Below are 22,634 nucleotides of genomic sequence, written 5' to 3' on the forward strand. Positions count from 1 at the left end.
TAGGCTGGATCGCCCAGGATCGCTATTGGCATTTCAACTTTGCCAATTGTAATCTGCTGATTGGGAAAGAAAGTCCCTGCTTGCAGCTTTCTGAACAGTAACTCCTCACTTAAAGTTGTCCCGGTTAACACTGTTTCATTATTAGGTCACTGATCTATTAGAGAACATACTCATTTAAAGTCGTGCAATGTTCCGCTCTGCCCACCCGTTCAGTGCTCCTGCCGGGGAGCAGGGTCAGGGCACGGAGGGGCTTGACCTGCTCCGCCCACCCAGCTTTCCACGCAGCGAGCGGGCAAGCCCCCAACCCTGCGCCCCAGCTGGAACACTGGGTGGAGCAGGGCAAGTCCCACGCCCTGACCCCGCTACGCCCCTGCATCAACCAAGCTTCACAATCATCATTGGGGGAGTATAGTATTAAATTGTTTGTTTAAAATTATTTAAAACTTATACTGTATATGTATATAATGTCTTTTGTCTGGCGAAAAAAAATTCCCTGGAACCTAACCCCCACTATTTACATTAATTCTTATGGGGAAATTGGATTCGCTTAACATCATTTCACTTAAAGTAGCATTTTTCAGGAACATAACTACAATGTTAAGCGAGGAGTTACTGTATTCTAAAAGTGCATGCATCGTGCACCTTTCCTGAGCAGCCCACACTGAGGTGAGTGAAGCATCCCTGGAGATCCACCAACACTCGCATAACCATAGAAATGTAGTGCTTTCTGTTGATTTACTCTGTGGCTAAGTGGTCTGCTGCCAAAATAGGAATATGCGTACCATCTATCTCTCCACCACAGTTTGGGAACCCCATTGCTGCAAATTCATCCACTATGTTCTGCACATTGCTGAGAGGTCACAGTCCGACGTAGCAGGAAGCGATTAGTCCTGCACGCTTGCATGACAGTGGCCCCAATGGTGGATTTCCTGACTCCAAAATGATTCCTGACTGATCGGTAGCAATCTGGTGTTGCAATTTTTCATAGTGCAATAGCCACTCGCTTCTCCGCTGTCGGTATGGCTTTCATTTTGGTGTCTCTGCACTGGAAGGCTTAGGTGAGCTTGGCACACAGATTCAGGAATATGACCTTGTATATCTGAAAGTTCTGCAGCCATTGCTCATTATCCCAAACTTGCATTATGATGCGATGCCCCAGTCAGTATTGGTTTCTCAGACCCAGAACCAGAGTTCCATCATCTGCAGCTGCTCCATGAACGCCACCAACAACTTGGAACTGTTTCTTGCTATGACCCATAGCAATCTGTTCTCCAAGGAATCATCATGTTCCCGTGTCTTTACTTGTGGCTCTTTAAATACTGCAGGATTGTGTGCCCTGTGCTTGCAATGCTCATGACAAGAGCGCAGAGCATTGCAGGCTCCATGCTTCTGTCAGAGATGGTGGACAGCGAGGAGGACCACATGAGTTTGTGGAATACAGATGACGTTATGGGATGGAAATAGTTGCAAACTAGGAAGTTGACCCCATACTCCCAGTCACTCCTGCACGACTCGTTTCAGTCGTGTCATGCATGGCCAAATTTCTCAAAAGACAGTGTGCTGGATGGTGGTTAGTTGCACAGTGGGATACCTACCCATGTTACACCGCACTCTGCATCAATACAAGTGCCCCTGGTGAGTACGCACATTGCCAACACAAGGAGCAAAGTATGCATGCACACAAGCAATATACTAACTGCGGCAGCTGTATGCCAACGTAACTTGAGTTAACATAAATTTGTAGTGTAGACATGGCCTGACTCTGAAGGTCTCCTTTGGGAATTACATTCCTCTCCCCTCTCTAAACTGCTGGATTAATCCTGTGGAATTAAGATAAAGTGAGCTAAGGCCACTTGATTTCTGGATGAGAGCAACCACACAGGGATGTAATGCACTTTAATTTCATACCTTTAGTTAATTTGTCTTAACTTTCCAGCATCTCTAGTAAAAGAAGCAGTTAGAGGCAAAAAGCCATCCTTAAAAAGTGACAGTTAAATCCTATTGAGGAAAGTAGAAAGGAGCATAAACTCTGGCAAGTAAAGTATAAAAATATAATTAGGAAGGCCAAAAAAGAATTTGAAGAACAGTTAGGCAAAGACTCAAAAAGTAACAGCAAAAAATTTTAAGTACATCAGAAGCAGGAAGCCTGCTAAACAACCAATGTGACCACTGGATGATTGAGATGCTAAAGAAACACTCAAGGAAGATAAGGTCTCAGCAGAGAAACTAAACAAATATTCTGCATCAATCTTCATGGCTTTTGTAAAGGGAAATCATGCATCATCAATCTAGTAGAATTCTTTGTGGGGGTCAACAAGCATGTGAACAAGGGTGATCCAGTGGATATAGTGTACTTAGATTTTCAGAAAGCCTTTGACAAGGTCCCTCACCAAAGGCTCTTAAGCAAACTAAGAGGGAAGATCCTTTCATGGACCAGTAACTGGTTAAAAGACAGGAAATAAAGGGTAGGAATAAATGGTCAGTTTTCAGAAATTAAGACAGGTAAATAGTGGTGTCCCTCAGGAGTCTGTACTGGGACCAGTACTGTTCCACATATTCATAAATCATCTGCAAAAAGGGATAAATAGTGAGATGGCAAAATTTGCAGATGATACAAAACTACTCAATATAGTTAAGTCCCAGGCAGACTGTGAAGCATTACAAAGGGAACTCATAAAACTGGGTGACTGGGCAACAAAATGGCAGATGAAATTCAATGTTGATAAATGCAAAAGTAATGCACATTGGAAAACATAACCCCAACAATACATATAAAATGATGAGGTCTAAATTAGCTGTTACCACTCAAGAAAGTGATTTTGGCATCATTGTGGATAGTTCTCTGAAAACATCCACTCAATGTGCAGCAGCAGTCAAAAAGGGTAACAGAATGTTGGGAATTATTAGGAAAGGGATAGATAATAAGACAGAAAATATCATATTGCCTTTATATAAATCCATGGTATGCCCACATCTTGAATACTGCGTGCAGATCTGGTTGCCCCCATTTCAAAAAAGATAATTGGAATTGGAAAAGGTACAGAAAGGGCACACAAATTATTAGCTTTCATATGAGAAGAGATTAATAAGACTGGGACTTTTCAGCTTGAAAAAAGACAAGAAATGGGGGATATGATAGAGGTCTATAAAATCATGACTGATGTGGAGAAAGTAAATAAGGAAGTGTTATTTACTCCTTCTTAGAACACAAGACTGAGGGGTCACCAAATGAAATTAATAGGCAGCAGGTTTAAAACAAACAAAAGGAAATATTTCTTCACACAATGCACAGTCAACCTGTGGAACTCTTTGCCAGAGGATGTTGTGAAGGCCAAGACTATAACAGGGTTCAAAAAAGAACTATATAAGTTAATGGAGGCTAGGTCCATCAATGGCTATTAGCCAGGAAGGGAAGGGATGCAAAACCATGCTCTGAAGTGTCCCTAGCCTCTGTTTGCCAGAAGCTGGGAATGGGCAATAGGGGATGGATCACTTGATGATTATCTGTTCTGTTAATTCCCTCTGAAGCACCTGGCATTGGCCACTGTTGGAAGACAGGATACTGGGCTAAGTAGACCATTGGTCTGACCCAATGTAGCCGTTCTTATGTTCTCTGCTTATCCAGGATATCAGCTAAGAGGCCTCCTTCCTAAGTTCAGGCTGAGTACTGATACCTAGGCCCTTAAACATATACTCAACCATACGGATGTGAGCTTTAATCACCGCTTTAATCAGCTGATGATCTGGCCCACAGAGAATGCCTAAAGGAAGGTGAGGTAGGATGTGGTAGAAAGCATTTATTGTCATGAATTTGGAACAACCTCATTATGCATAAGTGATGAAGCCATGTAAAGTTATGCTAGATGACTGATCACATAGGATATACTGTCTACTCTCTATGTAAAGGAACAAAACTGAATAGTCTGATCATCAGATTATTTGTCTCAATATAGAGAGACTTCACCTTTTCCAAATGTGGCAAAAGTTTCACATATTTCTCAGCATCGTGACATATATCATCAAGGCCCCACAAATCAAAAGAATATCATCAAACAGGAGATTTGAATGTCAAGTTATTCAATGCATGCATCATAAATTTTATAATTCAGTGCAGTTATTTTATCTGTCTGTATGTCTCTCACACTAGACGGTTGCACTGGAAATGTAAAAAGCTATTTTTCACATGTAGTCTCTGTATTAAATACCCGCAATCATTCCTCTGCCCTCAAAGGATCTCTGGGTTTTTTTCTATATCCAGTTTGACTGAAATACTGCCAGTTGGTTGTGTAAGCTCAGTACGTGGAACACATGCCAAGAATTGCTGGCAGTCCATTCCTGACAAAAAGAATGAGTTTAAGACCTTACAGAGATTTTCAGTTGTGCGTGTGGGATTCTTTCACAGTAATTGCATTGTGCAATATTCTAGGAATATTTGCTAGTGAATCTCAGATTTCAATCTCTCCATTCAAATATAAAAGAGGGGCCATGTTGAAAAGGGGAGAGTAAGAATTACAAGAGAAAGTTCAGTCTGACCAGACATAAAACTAGGGCCCATGGGAATGCACAAGGGGCGGGGGGACAAGCAGGGGCACAAGCAGGGGCACAGACACTTCCAATAATTGGAGGGGGGACAGAGCTCCTCCGGCCCTGGGGCATGCATAGAACATGCCCCTCCAAAGCCATCACATTTTTATTCCTGCGCACGCCCCATCTGAGCCCTGGAAGTGGATGGAGGAAGAAGTTCAGAACTAGCAGCCCAAGAGGAGGAACATCAAGGGTGCATTGCCCACCCAATCTTGAATTTGATTTTTATGTGAAAATTTTAACTCTAGAAATACATCACAAAAATCTGATGCAAACTAACTTCTTTGGAGGACACAGGTAATTCCCATGGAAAAATCAGCATAGCTCCATTCTTTAATATCCAACTGAGGACCTGGCCCTAAAAGTTGCTGTTCTGCATCCTACCAGATCAGCTTTTGTTTAGGGAACTGCTAATGGGAGATAAGTGTTTCTTAAACATAGTTTACCTGAATGAAAAAGTTGTGGTAAAGGAAAAGGCTTCAGGCTCACTTACCTTTGCTGTGTTTTTGTAATGTTTGTTTTCTTTTCTTCTCCATTTTAGAAAAGAAAGAGTTGTGGTATTAACAGAAAATGCCAAGTAAGAAGAGTAAATGTTTTTCTGGCCCCAAAAATAATTCAACCAAAGAGAAGAATGTAGAAAGTAATGGAGTTACTGGCCTCACTTATGTAAGTAACAATTTACTGTATTAAACTACATTACAGCCATGTATAGTGGCCCAAATTCTATTCACTCACCCAGTCTGAAGGCACTACAAAAGGAACTTTAAGTGCCACTTTACACTGGCAGGAGCATTTCTCTTCTACATAGATCATATGAAGATTTTCTTATCTGCAAAGTAAAAATGGTATATTAATGGTCTAAAATACTTCCAGTTTATGATTTTTAAGAAAGGTCACAGTTGGGGGAGGAAGACAATCTTAGGGCCTAATCTTGCATCCCACACTCAGGCAAAGCTCCCATTGTCTTGGTAAGGAATACAGGATGGGCCCATTTAAAAAGTGCTTAATATTGTACCATGAAACAGCATTTGCACAGCTGATCCTACAGTTTACAACTAAAGACTGCTTCTTTTCTTTATGACTGGCTACTAAAAGATACCAAAGGGGCAGGATGTGTTCCTTGCCCCCACCCCAGACAAGGACTGAATCCCCATGCTGTCAAAACTCACAGGGGCTAAAAAATAAATATCTTTCTGCTTTTTCTGTGTGTCGGCTCTGAAAGAGGATTCAATATAGGTGTGGCTAGCTCCAGCACTACGTTCCCCAAGAGGATCCTGCACGGAAGGGGAGCCTTGTTGCTGAGCTACAAAGAGGGTCTGTAGTGGAGTTAATTTGCTCTTTATGCATAAAAAGGTTAAGCATTCTCGATGGACGCCTTCTAGCTTTTGCTTCAGGCAGAATGTTTGGGGTGATGTTTCCTTAACAGAATGGGGGAAGGAATGTTGGTGCCAGAAGGTTCCCTGCAGGTTGCAAGCGGCAGTTGGACTGAGCAGTTGGAGAGCGAGAGGTCTGTGTAATTAGTAATGATAGGCAGGACTTCCCTCAATGTGGAGAGAAACAGATGATGATGAAAATGAGTTGAAGAAGAAATAGAGTACCAGAGAAAATATAAAGAAGAGATTCAAGACACAAAATTAGAAGGGAAGGAACAAGAAAAAGGCCAAGGAAACAGATAAGTGCCTTGTGTTGCACCTGCTAGAGATGTCCAACTTGGCCCTAATTTTCTGAGCACTTACATTTCCCACTGACATCAGCTGGAGTTGTGGGTGCTCAGCGCTTGAGGACTCTGGTGACTAAAGGGAACAAGAACTCATCAATAACTGTAGTGTTAGCCTGTAAAGGAAAGTGTTGCAAGGCTAGGGGGTAGCTAGCTGGAGGGAATGGGGAGCTTGTCACATAGGACATACGCATCTTTTGTTAGTTTTACTTTAAAATATTTTCATTTAACAACTCCCATTTAAAAAATGTTTTCCCTTACAGAGGAGGCTTCTGCTCTTGCTAGTTTACATGTCACCTGAGAGCAGGCTAGGAAAAAGACTGGGGCTACAGAATAAAGAGGTAATAAAAAGAAGCCACTAGTGTTTCACCTACTCTGATTCATAGATTCCAACAGTAAAGAGCCTAAAGTCAAGGCAGGAAGCGGAGCCTGGCTAGGGATGAGTAGTCTTGACACCAGGTTCCCAAAGGACATCCTTTGTGCCCCTAGTATAAGGCTCCCTGTAAAAGATATTATGAAATAGGAGGTAGAGCAAAGAGGAGACAACCTGTGTAACAGTAATAATCATCATCATAATTTTATTATACTCCATTAAATTATCATGATTGCTTATGACCCCAAGGAACTATTCCAACAGCCAGGAATTGCTGTGGTCATGCACCTTTTCTCCTGGTTACACCTCTCCTCTGGCCACAGGGAGGTGGGAGCTACTACAATGACTAAGTGACACCCTAGGATACCCCCTATGCAGGAGGAGTCCTCCAGTAGCTGGCTCAGGGCAGTATCACATCAGTGGCACAGCATACAGTAGCGTCAGTGTAGGATTGGATCTGGCTTTATATATTCCCTTAGTGAATCCTCATTTAACTAATGCTTTTTAACCCATACCTAACCATGTTTTCAAAATCCTTCAGTATAGTTGTTGCTTTTCTTTGGATACTCTCCATTTTATTAATATCCTTGTGGTAATTCAGATGCAGCTTCATTAGTGCTGTATCTGCCTTGTCTCATATGAAATTCCTCCTCTGATACAGCCTGTGCTTTCTCTGCAACTGTATTTCACTGTAGAGTAACATTCAATTTACTGGCTATTATTTTGCCCAAATCTGTGTCTGAAGTATTGCTGTCTAACTAACATTCTTCCGTATTAATTATTGCACAGGCATTTTATTCTTAGGTATAAAAAAAAAGTGGCCAAATCCCAAGAGGTTTTGCTCCTTTGCTAAACACCTGCAATTCCCACTGTGATCCACAGTACTTGCAGATAATTAGCATGTGCTCAGCACTTATCAGGATTTTCACCTTAGCATTTGTCTTTACTGAACCAAATCTATTAAAGTTACTGAAGTAGACAAAGTTTTAGCTCAAGTTATATATTTGCTTTGCCTTACATTGTTTGCCTCTCCTCCTCATGTGTTTTTTTTAAAATGGAGATATCTCATCTCCTAAAACTGGAAGGGACCTTGAAAAGTCATCAAGTCCAGCCCCCTGCCTTCACTAGCAGGACCAAGTACTGATTTTGCCCCAGATCCCTAAGTGGCCCCCTCAAGGATTGAACTGACAACCCTGGGTTTAGCAGGCCAATGCTCAAACCACTGAGCTATCCCTCCCCCCCCCATGTTGTAGCATCTTATGATTAGGGGTTTGGAACAAGTCCCATATGAGGAGAGATTAAAGAGGCTAGGACTTTTCAGCTTGGAAAAGAGGAGACTAAGGGGGGATATGATAGAGGTATATAAAATCATGAGTGGTGTGGAGAAAATAATAAGGAAAAGTTATTTACTTGTTCCCATAATATAAGAACTAGGGGCCACCAAATGAAATTAATGGGCAGCAGGTTTAAAACAAATAAAAGGAAGTTCTTCACACAGCACACAGTCAACCTGTGGAACTCCTTGCCTGAGAAGGTTGTGAAGGCTAGGACTATAACAGGGTTTAAAAGAGAACTAGATAAATTCATGGAGGTTAAGTCCATTAATGGCTATTAGCCAGGAAGAGTAAGGAATGGTGTCCCTAGTCTCTGTTTGTCAGAGGGTGGAGATGGATGGCGGGAGAGAGATCACTTGATCATTACCTGTTAGGTTCATTCCCTCTGGGGCACCTGGCATTGGCCACTGTTGGTAGACAGTATACTGGGCTGGATGGACCTTTGGTCTGACCCAGTATGGCCATTCTTATGTTCATAGGAATTCTGTTAGAATATTAAAGTATTGTACATAAAAAAACAATGGCAGATATAGACACTTATTTTTGCACATTGCATCTCTGTTAAAAAAAACTCTGCAGCTGCTGTCTTTTTATTAACAGGTCAAATTGCCTCGTGATGGGCTGTGTACTTCTGAATGCAGACATAGTTCTTCAGTATCTTATGCAAAAGTTTCTTATGGCTGTTTAGAAAAGTTCCTAGGAGCGTTATTTAAAAATTGCAATTAATCAGACTTAACAAAAACAAAAAGCCCCAAAGACCACCTGGTATATCAGCTATTATTAAATGTGCAGTACATACCTGGGAAATTTGTTGTAATTTACATATAACTGACCCAATTATGTACATTACAATGCATGAATTCTCAACTCAGAATGTGCTGTACAGGTTGAAATTCATGGTTGTGATGTCATAGTTTAAGGCCAGAAGGGACCACCAGATAATTGAGGATGACCTCCTATATATCACAGAGAAGGGAAGGGGCACATTTCACCAAAATTGGAGATCTGAGTGAAATAACTTGTGTTAAACTAGTTTCTCCTCAAATGACATCCAATATGGCAAGTTATTTCATTAATATATACAGGGTAACCACATATTTCAGGCCTCGTGCAGGAAGACAAATGGAGAATATCATGTGCAAGCAGTACTGAAGTGAACTATAAAATAATGACAGGAAAGGCAGATTTAACTTGCTATATGCTTTAGCCCAGAACTAGAAGTTTTAGCCCACCTCCTGCCCTATTCAAACAACCTTTTAATCCCAGCCCCACAGCTGCCAGAGATTGAAGAATGTTTATTTGCACTATAATTAGAAATGTAGGGCCAGCTATGCTTTCAATTACACTGGTGCATGCCCATAAATTTCAGTGGGGTTGCACTAATGTAACAGAGCAGAATTTGACCCTTATTCCATTTAATTAAATCCAGGATGCATTAAATTGTTATGCACATCTTTTGGGATAGTCTATGTTTCATTCATCACTATTAATTAAAGGTGATCTTAAAAACAAAATAAAATTTGGTTTTACCATATACACCTTTTTATTAGGCTCTGATTTAGTAAAGCGCTTAACACTCACTCATTCTATCCCTGTTCTGGACAGCACTTAAGCTTGTGCTTAAATCTCACTGAAGTCAAAGTTAAGCATGTATTAAGGGTTGTCCTGAATAAGGATAGCTTCCTGAATTGAAGTTTATATACACAGATGGCCTTTCAAACTTTCAAAAAGTTTTGCTTTGGTTATACGTGAGAAATTTCAGTGATAACAAAAGAAATGTCAGGAATATCATAGACTCTAAGAAGCAGTACCTCTGTTCCTAAAATTGACAGAAGGGAGAGGTGCCGTTTACCTTACAGCCTTATGTGATGCCCAAATAAATTTGTTAGACTCCTCATTGTTTTTGCTGATACAGACTAACATGGCTACCACTCTGAAATCAATATTAAGGTCTTCCAAAAATGGCAAGATCCTCCAGCAAAGAGAGAGGAGGCTGTGCCTGCTACTTCTAACATTAAAAACAAGAATTCCCTGTCCCCATATCACCAGTCCTGGGATGAATATTTACACAATGCGTATATGTGTGACTTATACAAATATTCATTGTATATGTATTTATATAAACACACACAAAATAACTTTTCCCTGAATCATTTTCCGATGGCTAATGAAGATTAAAATTTATTTTTCAGTAGGCCTTGGCTACCTCCACCTTCCCAAATAATAATCTAGCATTTACTTCACATGTATTTGAGTAGAGATTAGTTTTTCTGCTGCTGCAAAAGGATAGCTTCCCCTCCCCCCCCCAATTTATCACAAATATAATGTTATAAAATTAACATTTCCTATTTTAATGGCAACATGTGCACTACATTAGTGAAAACTCATATTTTACATAATCAAGTATAATACAATTTCACTGTCGGACTAAACTCTCCAACATCATTATGAGCAAATATTTGTTTATCACATGACTATATTATGATCTATATTGCTGATAGAGTCCTGTAGTTGTCCATTAGCAGTTTATATTACAACTGTCCTTCAAAAATATATCTTTACATCTTTTTAGAAGACTCAATATATATTGTACTTTTTATATCTACATAAAAGAAAAAATAGGGAAAGAACTTGTAAAATGAAACCTTTAGAGATTTGACCAAAGGAAATTGACATGAGACATGATTTTTGCAGTTGAATTGTAAAGAGCACCATTTTAAAAATTCATGCAAAGTATGGCAACTTGATTTCTCAGCAGACTCAATTTTATTGTTAAATCAGTTGAGTATTTTAAATCAGCATAGTGTATTGGGCAGATTATTATCTTCAGTTGACATGATTGCAGTAAGTTTATTTTAAAAATTGCAAATAATGGGAGTTATTTTGCCCAGTATCCCTCTGAGCATTTACGGGAGCAAAAATGTAACAAGAAATAAAAGGTCATATGGGACTTGAATCTCTGAACAGTGATACAGACGGTAATCAGTCTTTTTCATTTTTTCACAAAGATATGCCTTTTTCAGCATTTTAGAAGAAGGTTGCTAGAAAATGTCCTATTTGCAAATCTCAGTCCTCATTCAGCAAAGAGTTCATTTTTCTTGGTTGTGTGTTCAGTGCTCAGCATATTGTGTCAAACACTTTGTTCATATATTCCTACAAGGTCTAATCTGCTTTCTGGGAAATATAATGGTTATGGGGTTTCAGATGCACTTTATTGCCATAAACTAGAAAGAAAAGGGAGACAGGAAGTGTTTACAAAAGAGATTCTGTCTATAATGGCCAGAAAAACTGTGTTAGCACTTACCATCTTTCTAGTGAACTGTGCTTAAACATTTTTTTGCGTGGAAATATTCTAATCAAAGTGTCCGTGCCCGTTGTATGCAGGACCACAGGGACCATGCAAACAAATTAAATGGCACAAACAGATTAAAAAAAAATAATGGAAGAAACAATGGAAACGAGCAAGATGCCTGTTTCCATCTCCCAGCATTTATACATGAGAGATGGCTGATGTCAGTGTCACAGATATAAATCAAGACCAACTCCAGTGAAGACAAAGCAGTAAGACTGGGGTAAAAATGGAGTGAAGAAATCAGAATTTGGCTCCTGTTAGGATAAATCTCTCTGCTCAGGGTATTTATAGTCTCCATCAATGTACTATCAAACGGTTTATTTTCATTACATGGAGGCAAGATATCAAATGGGTGTATGGTCCCAATAGCATCAATATTGGGTCTATGTTTGTCTAATATTTTATAAACAATTTGGAATAAATGAATTGTAAATGGATCAAATATGCAGATATCACAAAATTTCTGGAGGAGGATCTGCAAACATGCCCTTATAAAGAATTACAGAATGATCCAGAGAGAACTAGAGAACTGGACAGAAGTAAGTGGGAATGAGTTTACTTTGAAAAATGCATTATGTGAGCATGCGGTGGAGGAAAGAAAATAATGGCATTCAGAAGTACAAAATGGAGATTGATGGTTAAGACATCTTAAATACAGAGACGGGTATAGGCACAAAAATCCAACATGAATTTACACTGAGGAGAAAAAAGCAAAACTATTCTGGTGTATATACACACTTCATCTCTTAATATAGCTTTAGTACATTCAGACTCAGACTGTTTACAGTTTGAAACTCTTCACTAGAAAAAGACTGAAAAGAAACTCCATAGAAAGGCTACAAATATGATAAAAGGATTAGGCATTATAACATACAAAGACAGACTAAGGGCTCAATCCTAGCATCCTCAATGTAGAAAAAAACCTCCTTTTGACTTCAGTGGGGTTTGGATAAGACCCTAAATTGCCAAGGGAGGTCACTGAGGCAACAGCGTTAGAGATGTTAACCATAAACTTGATTAAACTTGTTCGCCGACATTTTCAAGTATAGGTACCTAAAATTGAGGACTTACTGGTATATCCATATTAGGTACCAAAAATAAATGACCTGATTTTGAGAGATGCTGAGCTGCATGTGTTCAGTGTATTGTGATTTAATGGGGTTTCTCTGTATGTCAGAAGGCAAAGGCAAAAGGCTTTGGACAGCTTGTAGGTTTTTATAGTTTTGGTTACTGAGTTACTGTGGTGATGGGAGCATTATAAATGGGGAGAAAGTATATGTGTACTGTATTTCTACATTGTGCAGGGGAATGAAATAGATAACTATGGAGATCCTTTCCAGCCTTTCGCCAATGATAAGATATTGTTGTGGTTTGAAAATGGTTATGGGCTTTACCACATATTTTAAAATGTTACTTAAATAAAAGTAATTAATGTTAATATGCTCTATTTTTTAAATTTTACTTCAAAGAGAAATCTGACTGAGCACAAAGAACCTTGGTACCTGCAAACCAGCGCAATGGTTACTTCAGCACCGTATCTGCTACCTCATCTAGATATACGAGATGATGAAATGACCTTTCACCACAAATACGAACCTAGTTTAAAAACAATGATTCCTGTCCGCCTCAAAGCAAAGCAAGTCACATTTATTTATAATTGAAATATAATATATAGAAAGAAAATCATTTTTTGATGGCTAATGAAGATTAAAATTTATTTTTCAGGAAGTCTTGATTACTCCCACCTCCCCAACTATTAAGCTAGCATTTACTTCAAATGTATTTTAGTGGCTAAAATTGTATTATCTGTTTTAATGAACCTACTAACGGTGTCTCACTTATAATTAATTGGTTAATTGAGTTAATACAATGCCAAGAACATTTTTAGGCATAATCTGAGTTGAGCTAAACTGACAGAATCTGACATTTCAGCATTGTTGAAAGCTAGAATGAGTGACTACTATGATGCTCTGTGTATGTCCTGTAGCATTATCTGAGGAGGATACTGATTAAATGCAGCAAATGCCAGTTGATTTCAAGTAATGAAGCTGGTTTTTAGCTCAGAAGCTGAGCACACAGCATGCTTTGGAAGCTACAGACTAGATTCTCACCCCATCAGTGTGACCTTACCTTATCATTAATTAATAAGTGGTGTATTCATACTATCTATCACTCCACTAAGGGATGCATGATGGTCTCTGCCTAACAGTATCGAAAGGTCTTTATATGGCTCAGAAAACATAATTTTCTACAGTTAACATTTGTAAGGTCAGTGAGACAACCGTGAAATTAACTTGAATACTGTATTAGTAGCTTCTATTTTCCCCCTAGATCTGCTGTTAACCCAATGGATAATGCAGGACTGTTCTCATTTGCTACATATTCTTGGCTTTCATCTTTAATGATCAAAGGATACAGACACAATATTAACGCGGATACCTTACCTCCATTATCATATCATGATAGTTCAGAGCCAAATGCAAAAAGGTAGGACTATTTCAATTTTTCAATATAATTATGGTAAGATTCCTCCTTATGTGGTTTTCTTTATTGAGAGCCATGATTTGAGACTTCTGGGGGGCACTAGATATAACATATAATAGCAGTTTTTAGCTGCAAAATGTTTTGCATGTTTCCTACTGTTTGACTCAGTACAGGACCCTTAAGAAAAAACAATAAAAAAGAGGAGGAAGAGAAAGGAAAAGAAGAAAACAAGTTGTTGGGATTGTTTTTTGAAGAAAGATACAAAAGAAGGGAGAAAGAAACAAAACTTCTTGAGTCTTCTCTTTCCTTTATTGCTTTTCCATTTATTCTTTCTTCCCATATCTTATACAAGGATTCCACATTGCAAGAAGCTGAGGTAGGGGGCAACTCCTCACAAGGAAGACCCAGGTGTGTTGAAATCAAGAACTCCCTCCAAAATTTTAGCCTTCTGTATGGCAGACAAGGCTTCTTCAGCTATGGCACTACAGGTCCTGGTCCAAAGCCCACTGAAGTCCATGGGAGTCTTTCCATTAACGGGATTTGAAACAGACCTGAAGGGCTCGATCCTGAGAGGTACTGAACATTCTGGCCCAAATCTAGCAATGCACATAAGTACATTATCTTCAAACACATGTTTAAGTGTGTTGCTGGATCAAGACCAGAATGTCAGCATCATACAATATTGAGCCTAAATGTATTGCAAAGCTCTTTGAAAGGACTAGTACATTTTGCACAGAATGGATTGGGAAAAGAATATTAAGGACCCTATGTAACTTTGATTTAGTGGTTGTAGTATTCATTAGTTCAGCCCCAGGTACCATCAGCAACCAATTAATTTCTGAGATTTTGAAAACGATTTCAACCCAGTCCATTTTGGAATACATACACTTAGCTGAACAGTTAAGAATATCTGTCCTCAGATTGCAAATTTTAATGTTTTCAATGTGATAATTTCCTTAGAGGAATCACATTGAATAATGAATTCCCTTCATGAATTGTTGATCTATAAAAATGTTCTTTGTATAATTTTTAGATTTCTATAACTATTGATTGACAGGATGAGGAACTGAATTTTAATGTTATCATCGTAGCAGTTTCATATATGTTTCTTATTAACTGTTGTGATTAGAAAAAATGCTTTACCATTCTATTTATTTATCTATTCTATTTAACCTTCTACTCTTTAATATGTGGGGATATTTTTTTCTCCAGATTTCGACTCCTTTGGGAAGCAGAGCTTGCAAGAGTTGGGCCTGAAAAAGCTTCGTTGGTCAGAGTAGTTCTTAAGTTTCAGAGAACAAGAATTTTGGTGGATGTGATAGCAAACTTCATTTGTATTATCTTGGCTGCTTTAGGACCAGTAAGTAGTTCCATACTGATGAACAATTTTAGTATACTGCAATTAATCTCTCTCTGATAAACTAAGTATGAGAAATGGAGACCATTTTTTGTTGCTCAGTTATTGATAGAATTTTAAAGAACTAACAGGCATTAAAAGACATTAATCTCACCAATCACCTGTAATGAGAGGATTCCATGGATATCTCAAGGCCAAATGAGTCTATTTTAATCTTTGTTTTTTATAAAGCTATGTCTCATCTAAAGTATGGTGTCATGGAAGGTCTGGATCAAATCAGATATTTTATTGCAAATCTAAAAAAGATTTCTGGTGACATAACATGAACTTCAACTTATAAGAGTCCACGAAGAGTTCAAGGCCTGCTAGCTGTTCATACATGTAGAATCCCCATATTCTATATATGGCAAATCAATAGAAATCTAAAGTAATTTTTATTATTAAAGTATTGAATTCTTCTCAGAGACCCTAACAGCAATGTTCCATTAGTCAGAAACGTGTTCTGAGTCCTTCTACCCATCACTGTAGTCTGAGTACCTAGTCATGGTATCACTGTATGTTTACTACATGCAGTATGTTATTACATTTGCAGATTTTAAGAGTATCCTGCATTATTATTCTGTTTACTAGTGCCATTTCTGTTGTGAAGTCAGAAGTTAAACATTTGTACATTACCAATTACATTTAAAGTACTTGCCTCTATAAGTAGGCAAGCCCACGAGCTTGCTTGGCAAATATGCTTTATCTAAAAGATGTACATGAGTACTAAAAACAACAACAACAAAAACTTGCACTGTAAAAATGCCCCATAATAATATCACATTAACTTGTGACCATCTCAAAAATCTTAGTTGTATCATCTACCTAACAATCACAAAGCAAAAGATTGTTTGTTGAGAATCTCCATAATAAGGGGATACAAAGGAATGGGGGTTTTAATAACTGTTAAAAAGGAAGAGACATGCAAAATGGTTCCCGCTACAGAAAAGCAAGGCAGCAAATGCCTCTAAAGACAATGGCATCAAGTAGAGGAGCCATAGCTTGCTGCAGGGATGGGGCAAAGTCCATACAAGAAAGGGGTAGGCAACAGGGCCATCTTCAAACTTTAATAGATCCACAATGCTTGTCATTCACCTATTACTATTTATTGCTTACATTTTACAGCTTCTTAAAGTAGAAATGGCAGATTTGGGTGGGGGGGGGGACTTTGCTTCACCATTCTTTGATGATTTTCAAAGATATTTCTGTGGGCTTGAGAGAGATAGTATCTGTATGAGAAGAACTTGAGAAGAAGGTAAGGAGGAAACCCAGATAAGTCAGAAGGATTTCAGAAACAAGTTGACAAATAAGGTTATTCTACTTCATTAGTGATTTCCAGTGATTTTTTTTAAACTGTTTGTGGGAAGAGAGGAACTGAGAGCCTTAGGGTATGTCTGCACTGCAATCAAACATCTGTGGGTGGCCCATTGCGCTCAGGCTCTGGTGCTATAAGATTGCAGTGTTGACATTTGGGTTCGGGCTGGAGCCTGGGCTCTGGGGACCCTCCCTGTAAGAACTAGGTTACCTGGAGTGAGGCAAGGCAGAAGCTGGGTCCAAGACAGAAGCAGGCCTAGAAACAAGCTAACAAGAAACTCAGGAGCTATTGCTTCTATGGGCAAATGCTTTGAGCAACCCCTGAACTGCTGTTGCGGCTGGGCTTAAAAGCCAGTCTGATGGCTCTTCCAGTCAAATAGGCTGTGTAACCAATCAAGCAGCCACAGGCCAGCTGTGCTCATTAGGTTGTCCGGAGAGTGTCTGCTGCAGGCCCTGCTGCTAGACTGGCTCTGCTAAAGGCCCTGATTCTTGTCAGAGGTTTCTTTTTATTACATGTACTACTGTAGCGTTCATTTTTTATTCCTGTCCCATGTAACTGTGGATATTCTCATTAGCCATAGAAATGTCTAATCCTTTTATTGAATCCTAATAAGCTCCTGATCTCAATGATATCTCATGGGAATGAGTTCCAATGGTTCATTAAATTTTGTATTAGTCTTTTCTTTTAGCAATTTGTCTTTTAAATTTGTTGCCCTTCAGTTCTGTCAATCATCCTCTTATATTTAAAAAATCCCACTTTCTAAATTTTAGTCTCAGCATACTAGCTTTTGGTGTGATTCCTCCTCCAAGGATGTTGAACTTAATTATATTGCAGTCAATATTACTTTATGGCTCTATTATTGTCCTTGAACCAACCTATTCTGTGTGGTAATAAGAAACAAGTCCAGAATAATCTCTCCCTTTGGAACTATTTGTTGCAAAAAGCAATTGTTAAATGGTGTTCTGATGTGACAATTGACCAGTTTAAGCATGCTTAGTTGAAATCCCCATTATTGCAGTTTTATCAATTAATGTATTTGTTCATACCTCCCTCACAGAGTAGCAGCAACTTTTGGTAACTAGCTACCTGAGCTGATTTCAGTGGTTTATATCAGGATATCAAGAGTGGATAAATATTTTCATTGGGCCAATAATACAAGTAACTAATTTCAGAATCTTCCCGCAGTGAAACCACGTGTTTCTCAAATGTGACAGACAGATAGGTAACTGGTAACCATCTATTAAAATCTAGCCAGGCATCATCCTGCACTCATCACCATAGTATCTGAGTGCCTATCCTTTAGTACCTCATGAATATAAAATGTACTTTCCTTTCCAAAACCTCTATTATTTATATGTATAAATCCCATATGGTACCATGCTGGGTATGCCTACACTGCGCAGCACTTGCAGAGGTGTGTAGGGTACATGTAGCTACACCCTGCAGTGAAAAACCGTCTGAGTCCACACTGCAATGTGTACACATGTCAGTGAAAGGCTCTGAGGGGAGGGAGGGTAGACAGTGGGGAAAGGCTCTTGAGGGTGGGGAACCTGCCAGAGCCTTTCCCGTCAGGCTCCCTGCTGCTGGAGCCTTTCCCTGCAGTGGTGAAAGACTCCAGCAATGAGGAGTTAGCGTAACATTACACTACTAAAATATCTGCATAGATGGAGAGGTATTGCAGAGTAATGTAGGGCACATACCCACATGGTTCAGCCGTTTTGTCACTCTACTCACCTAAGCAGTGCCTCACCATCTACACTGCTATGTATACCACTGCTAGGGGGCATGTAGGTTATGAACTCTACGGCCTTGGCTACACTTACCGGCAAGTTCGACGGCTGGAAATCGAACTTCTGGGTTCGACTTATCGCGTCTAGTCTGGACGCGATAAGTCGAACCCGGAAGTGCTCGCCGTCGACTGCGGTACTCCAGCTCGCCGAGAGGAGTACCGCGGAGTCGACGGGGGAGCCTGCCTGCCGAGTGTGGACCAAGGTAAGTTTGAACTAATTCGAAATAAGGTACTTCGAACTTCAGCTACGTTATTCACGTAGCTGAAGTTGCGTACCTTAGTTCGAATTAGGGGGGGTAGTGTAGACCAAGCCTACATGCCACTGAAAGGAGTGTGCATTGTAGAGGCATCTGTGGAAGCAGCACAGTTCCTAACTTTGCTATGTTGAACTTCCCAAAGGTTAACAGATGTGAAAATTTTCATGATGCAATTTTAAAAAATAATTCTGAAATTTCTTTGCAGACTGTGATCATTCATAAAATTCTACAGCACAGTGAAAGCGTCACCAAAGACAGCATTCAGGGAATTGGACTCTGCATAGCACTTTTTCTTGCTGAACTTTCCAAAGTAATATTTTGGGCATTGGCGTGGGCCATCAACTACCGTACAGCTATACGATTAAAAGTTGCTGTATCTACAGTAGCTTTTGAATATCTATTAGCATTTAAGTCTTTGACACACATCTCTGTTGGTGAGGTAAGTTTTCATAATCATATTCTACTTCTTAACCTCTAGGTGGCCTTTAATGTCTGAGCTGTTTTTGTGAAATACTAAAATAAGTCAATTTAAATGGTATAGTCACTTAAGTCTTGATGCACTAATAAACAGTATATGGATAATGGATCCTGAAAGGCTTACTCCTGGGATTATAAAAACATGATTGGTTTAAAAACTCTTGGTCACAAAAATATTGATAAAAGGGAGAACTATTCATCTCTCTCTTTTTATGTGTTTGCAGGTCATTAATGTATTATCTAATGATGGCTATCGAATGTTTGAAGCTGCCTTATTTTGTCCTCTGCCAATTACTGTGCCTGCACTAATGATCGTTTGTACCATATATTCTTGTCTTATTCTTGGTCCCACTGCACTCACAGGAACATTTGTTTATATTATATTTATACCTCTACAGGTAAAGTGACTAATTTTCCTAATCATTTTATATGTACATTGATCAATATTAAATGTAAAGCTGAGATTTTCAATGGACCCTAAGGGTATAAGGCACTAAAATTTAATGTGGAGTTGGGTACTTAACTCCTTAGGCTCCTTTGAAAATCCTTACCTTAGAATCATAGAATCATAGAATATCAGGGTTGGAAGGGACCTCAGGAGGTCATCTAGTCCAACCCCCTGCTCAAAGCAGGACCAATTCCCAACTAAATCATCCCAGCCAGGGCATGGTCAAGCTGGGCCTTAAAAACCTCCAAGGAAGGAGATTCCACCACCTCCCTAGGTAACGCATTCCAGTGCGTCACCACCCTCCTAGTGAAATAGTGTTTCCTAATATCCAACCTGGACCTCCCCCACTGCAACTTGAGACCATTGCTCCTTGTTCTGTCATCTGCCATCACTGAGAACAGCTGAGCTCCATCCTCTTTGGAACCCCCCTTCAGGTAGTTGAAAGCAGCTATCAAATCCCCCCTCATTCTTCTCTTCTGGAGACTAAACAATCCCAGTTCCCTCATAAGTAATGTGCTCCAGACCCCTAATCATTTTTGTTGCCCTCCGCTGGACTCTTTCCAATTTTTCCACATCCTTCTTGTAGTGTGGGGCCCAAAACTGGACACAGTACTCCAGATGAGGCCTCACCAATGTCGAATAAAGGGGAACGATCACGTTCCTCGATCTGCTGGCAATGCCCCTACGTATACAGCCCAAAATGCCGTTAGCCTTCTTGGCAACAAGAGCACACTGTTGACTCATATCCAGCTTCTCGTCCACGGTGACCACTAGGTCCTTTTCTGCAGAACTGTTACCTAGCCATTCGGTCCCTAGTCTGTAGCAGTGCATGGGATTCTTCCGTCCTAAATGCAGGACTCTGCACTTGTCCTTGTTGAACCTCATCAGGTTTTTTTTGGCCCAATCCTCTAATTTGTCTAGGTCCCTCTGTATCTGATCCCTACCCTCTAGTGTATCTACCACGCCTCCCAGTCTAATGTCATCTGCAAACTTGGTGAGAGTGCAGTCCACACCATCCTCCAGATCATTAATAAAGATATTAAACAAAACCGGCCCAAGGACCGACCCTTGGGGCACTCCGCTTGAAACCGGCTGCCAACTGGACATGGAGCCATTGAACTACCCGTTGAGCCCGACGATCTAGCCAGCTTTCTATCCACCTTACAGTCCATTCATCCAGCCCATATTTCTTTAACTTGGTGGCAAGAATACTGTGGGAGACCATATCAAAAGCTTTGCTAAAGTCCTTAAATCATATTTTATTAAAGAACTCAATAAAGGACCATGTTCTTCTCTCAGTAAATGCAAAGTAACTCTATTCTCACAGTTGCTCTGGAATAACTAAAAGGAGAATTTGTCCCAATATCTGAATTTCTATTACCTAGGCCTCTGATCTCATTCTGATACACAGCACTGCAATACCTACTTGCAAGTATCTTTTCACTTTGGTGTTGCCATTTAAGCCGTTTTAGAAAAACTAAAATGAATGTGATTTAAAGACAAAACAAGGGCCAAATTTTCAAAAACAATCAGGTACGATAGTTACAGATGATAATTCTAACATATGTAACTGCAATTTTGTACCTGTTGTACAATCAATAACTCGTGCAAGCGTAGAGACTATTATGAAAATATGGCCTTAAGATAGTTCGAGTGTGTTAATTAATGTATTGATTGAGTATTCACTGGTGCTTACATTTTTCATATAAAGAATAAACTACATTCAGAATAGTTAAAGGAGCTTTCCTTTCAAGCAGTAACAGTGGAATAATCCGTTGTTACTTTTAAATTAAGCTATATGTCTTTTATTTCTATTTAAAAGGGATGCATAGAGCTGTTTAGTTAAGGAAATGTGTTTTCAATTGATTAAACTTTTTCAGGCACATCTTAACAGTTTCTAAAGTACATTTGATAATCTCCTACTGTACAATGCTGTCGCACTTATAGGAGCTAAACACACAGAACCACAAACCATTGCCTCAAAGTGTTTTCAATACGGTGGCAGCAGGTTTTTTTTTTTTTTTTGAGTGTGTGGTTGTGTGGATGCTCAATGGCTACAACTGGCAATATTGCAGGAGCCAGTTGCCAAATCCTTTAAAGTACAGCATTATACTTCTACCTCACAAGCTAGTCTTTATACGTTAAAATGTTTTTCTGCCATATACTTCCAAACTTTTTGGAATATTCATGTTTCCAGCATCTATTGCTGTTCATTACAGTATTCCACTGAACACAATAAAGGACTCATTCAGGCCTCCCTTTTTGTATCCAGTAATATATATTGTATAGCTTTCTTGTTCTTTTTCTAACTTGATATTAGCATCTGTAAGGGTAAAAATATATACAAAGATTGTCAAATCTACATATTAAGGTGAATAGGAAATCACAGCTGTTTCCTGTTGTTTCCTCGTCATGTCTAAATAGTAAGGTGTACAGGAACATACAGATCTGTTCCTGTTTTTTACATGATATGTTAATAGCCTCTGACATGGAACATGGAAGCAAGCTCTAGTCTAGGTGACACACATCTTAGAAGAAGAGTCAAATTAGAAAAGGAACAAGAAATCTATACATTATATGATATTGGATGCAAAAATGGAGTCCTGAATGAGGCCTTTAATGTGTTCATTGGAATACTACAATGAGTATCAACAGAAACTGGAAACATGAATATTCAAAAAAGAGTTTGGAAGCATATGGAGGAAAAACATTCAAATGTATAAAGACTAGCTAGTGAGGTAGCAATATAATGCTGTCACTTTAAAAGGATGTGGCAATTGGCTCCTGCAATATTGCCAGTTGTAGGCATTTACCATCCACACAAACACACACTCAAACATGTTTGCTTAAATTCACATTTTTTGTTAGATGTCTCCATTTTAAGGATATGTTTTAATGGCATTTTTACATCTTGATTGCAGATGCTCATGGCTAAGCTCACATCCGTATTCCGACGAGCTGCTATTTCAGTGACTGATACGCGTGTGCAAACAATGAATGAGATTTTAACATGCATTAAATTGATTAAAATGTATGCTTGGGAAAAATCTTTTGCAAAGGCAATCAAAGGTATAGAAAGCGGCTATTTTAAAGTAGTATATAAAATGG

The 22,634-nt window shown here is 39.2% G+C and overlaps 1 protein-coding gene across 7 annotated transcripts in view; it reads left to right on the forward strand.

The window, feature by feature from the left end:
- LOC101938809 (ATP-binding cassette sub-family C member 12) overlaps window positions 1-22,634 on the forward strand; it is a 101,467-nt gene that overhangs the window by 3,109 nt on the left and 75,724 nt on the right. For 4 of the 7 annotated variants that reach the window (XR_010592562.1, XM_024104125.3, XM_005289954.5 and 1 more), the window contains exons 2-8: window positions 5,126-5,250; window positions 12,830-12,996; window positions 13,692-13,847; window positions 15,057-15,204; window positions 18,807-19,040; window positions 19,303-19,476; window positions 22,448-22,595. Coding sequence is in view for 6 of the 7 variants with exons in the window: in XM_024104125.3 (XP_023959893.2) it covers window positions 5,155-5,250; window positions 12,830-12,996; window positions 13,692-13,847; window positions 15,057-15,204; window positions 18,807-19,040; window positions 19,303-19,476; window positions 22,448-22,595 (1,123 nt within the window). In the remaining variant the exon portion in view is untranslated. Of the gene's footprint in view, window positions 1-5,125; window positions 5,251-12,829; window positions 12,997-13,691; window positions 13,848-15,056; window positions 15,205-18,806; window positions 19,041-19,302; window positions 19,477-22,447; window positions 22,596-22,634 lie in introns of those variants that run through there. The other 3 variants (XM_065567101.1, XM_065567103.1, XM_065567102.1) reach the window with 3 other exon arrangements.

The sequence above is a fragment of the Chrysemys picta genome, chromosome 14, assembly GCF_011386835.1.
Source record: "Chrysemys picta bellii isolate R12L10 chromosome 14, ASM1138683v2, whole genome shotgun sequence".
Classification (NCBI taxonomy): Eukaryota; Metazoa; Chordata; order Testudines; family Emydidae; genus Chrysemys; species Chrysemys picta.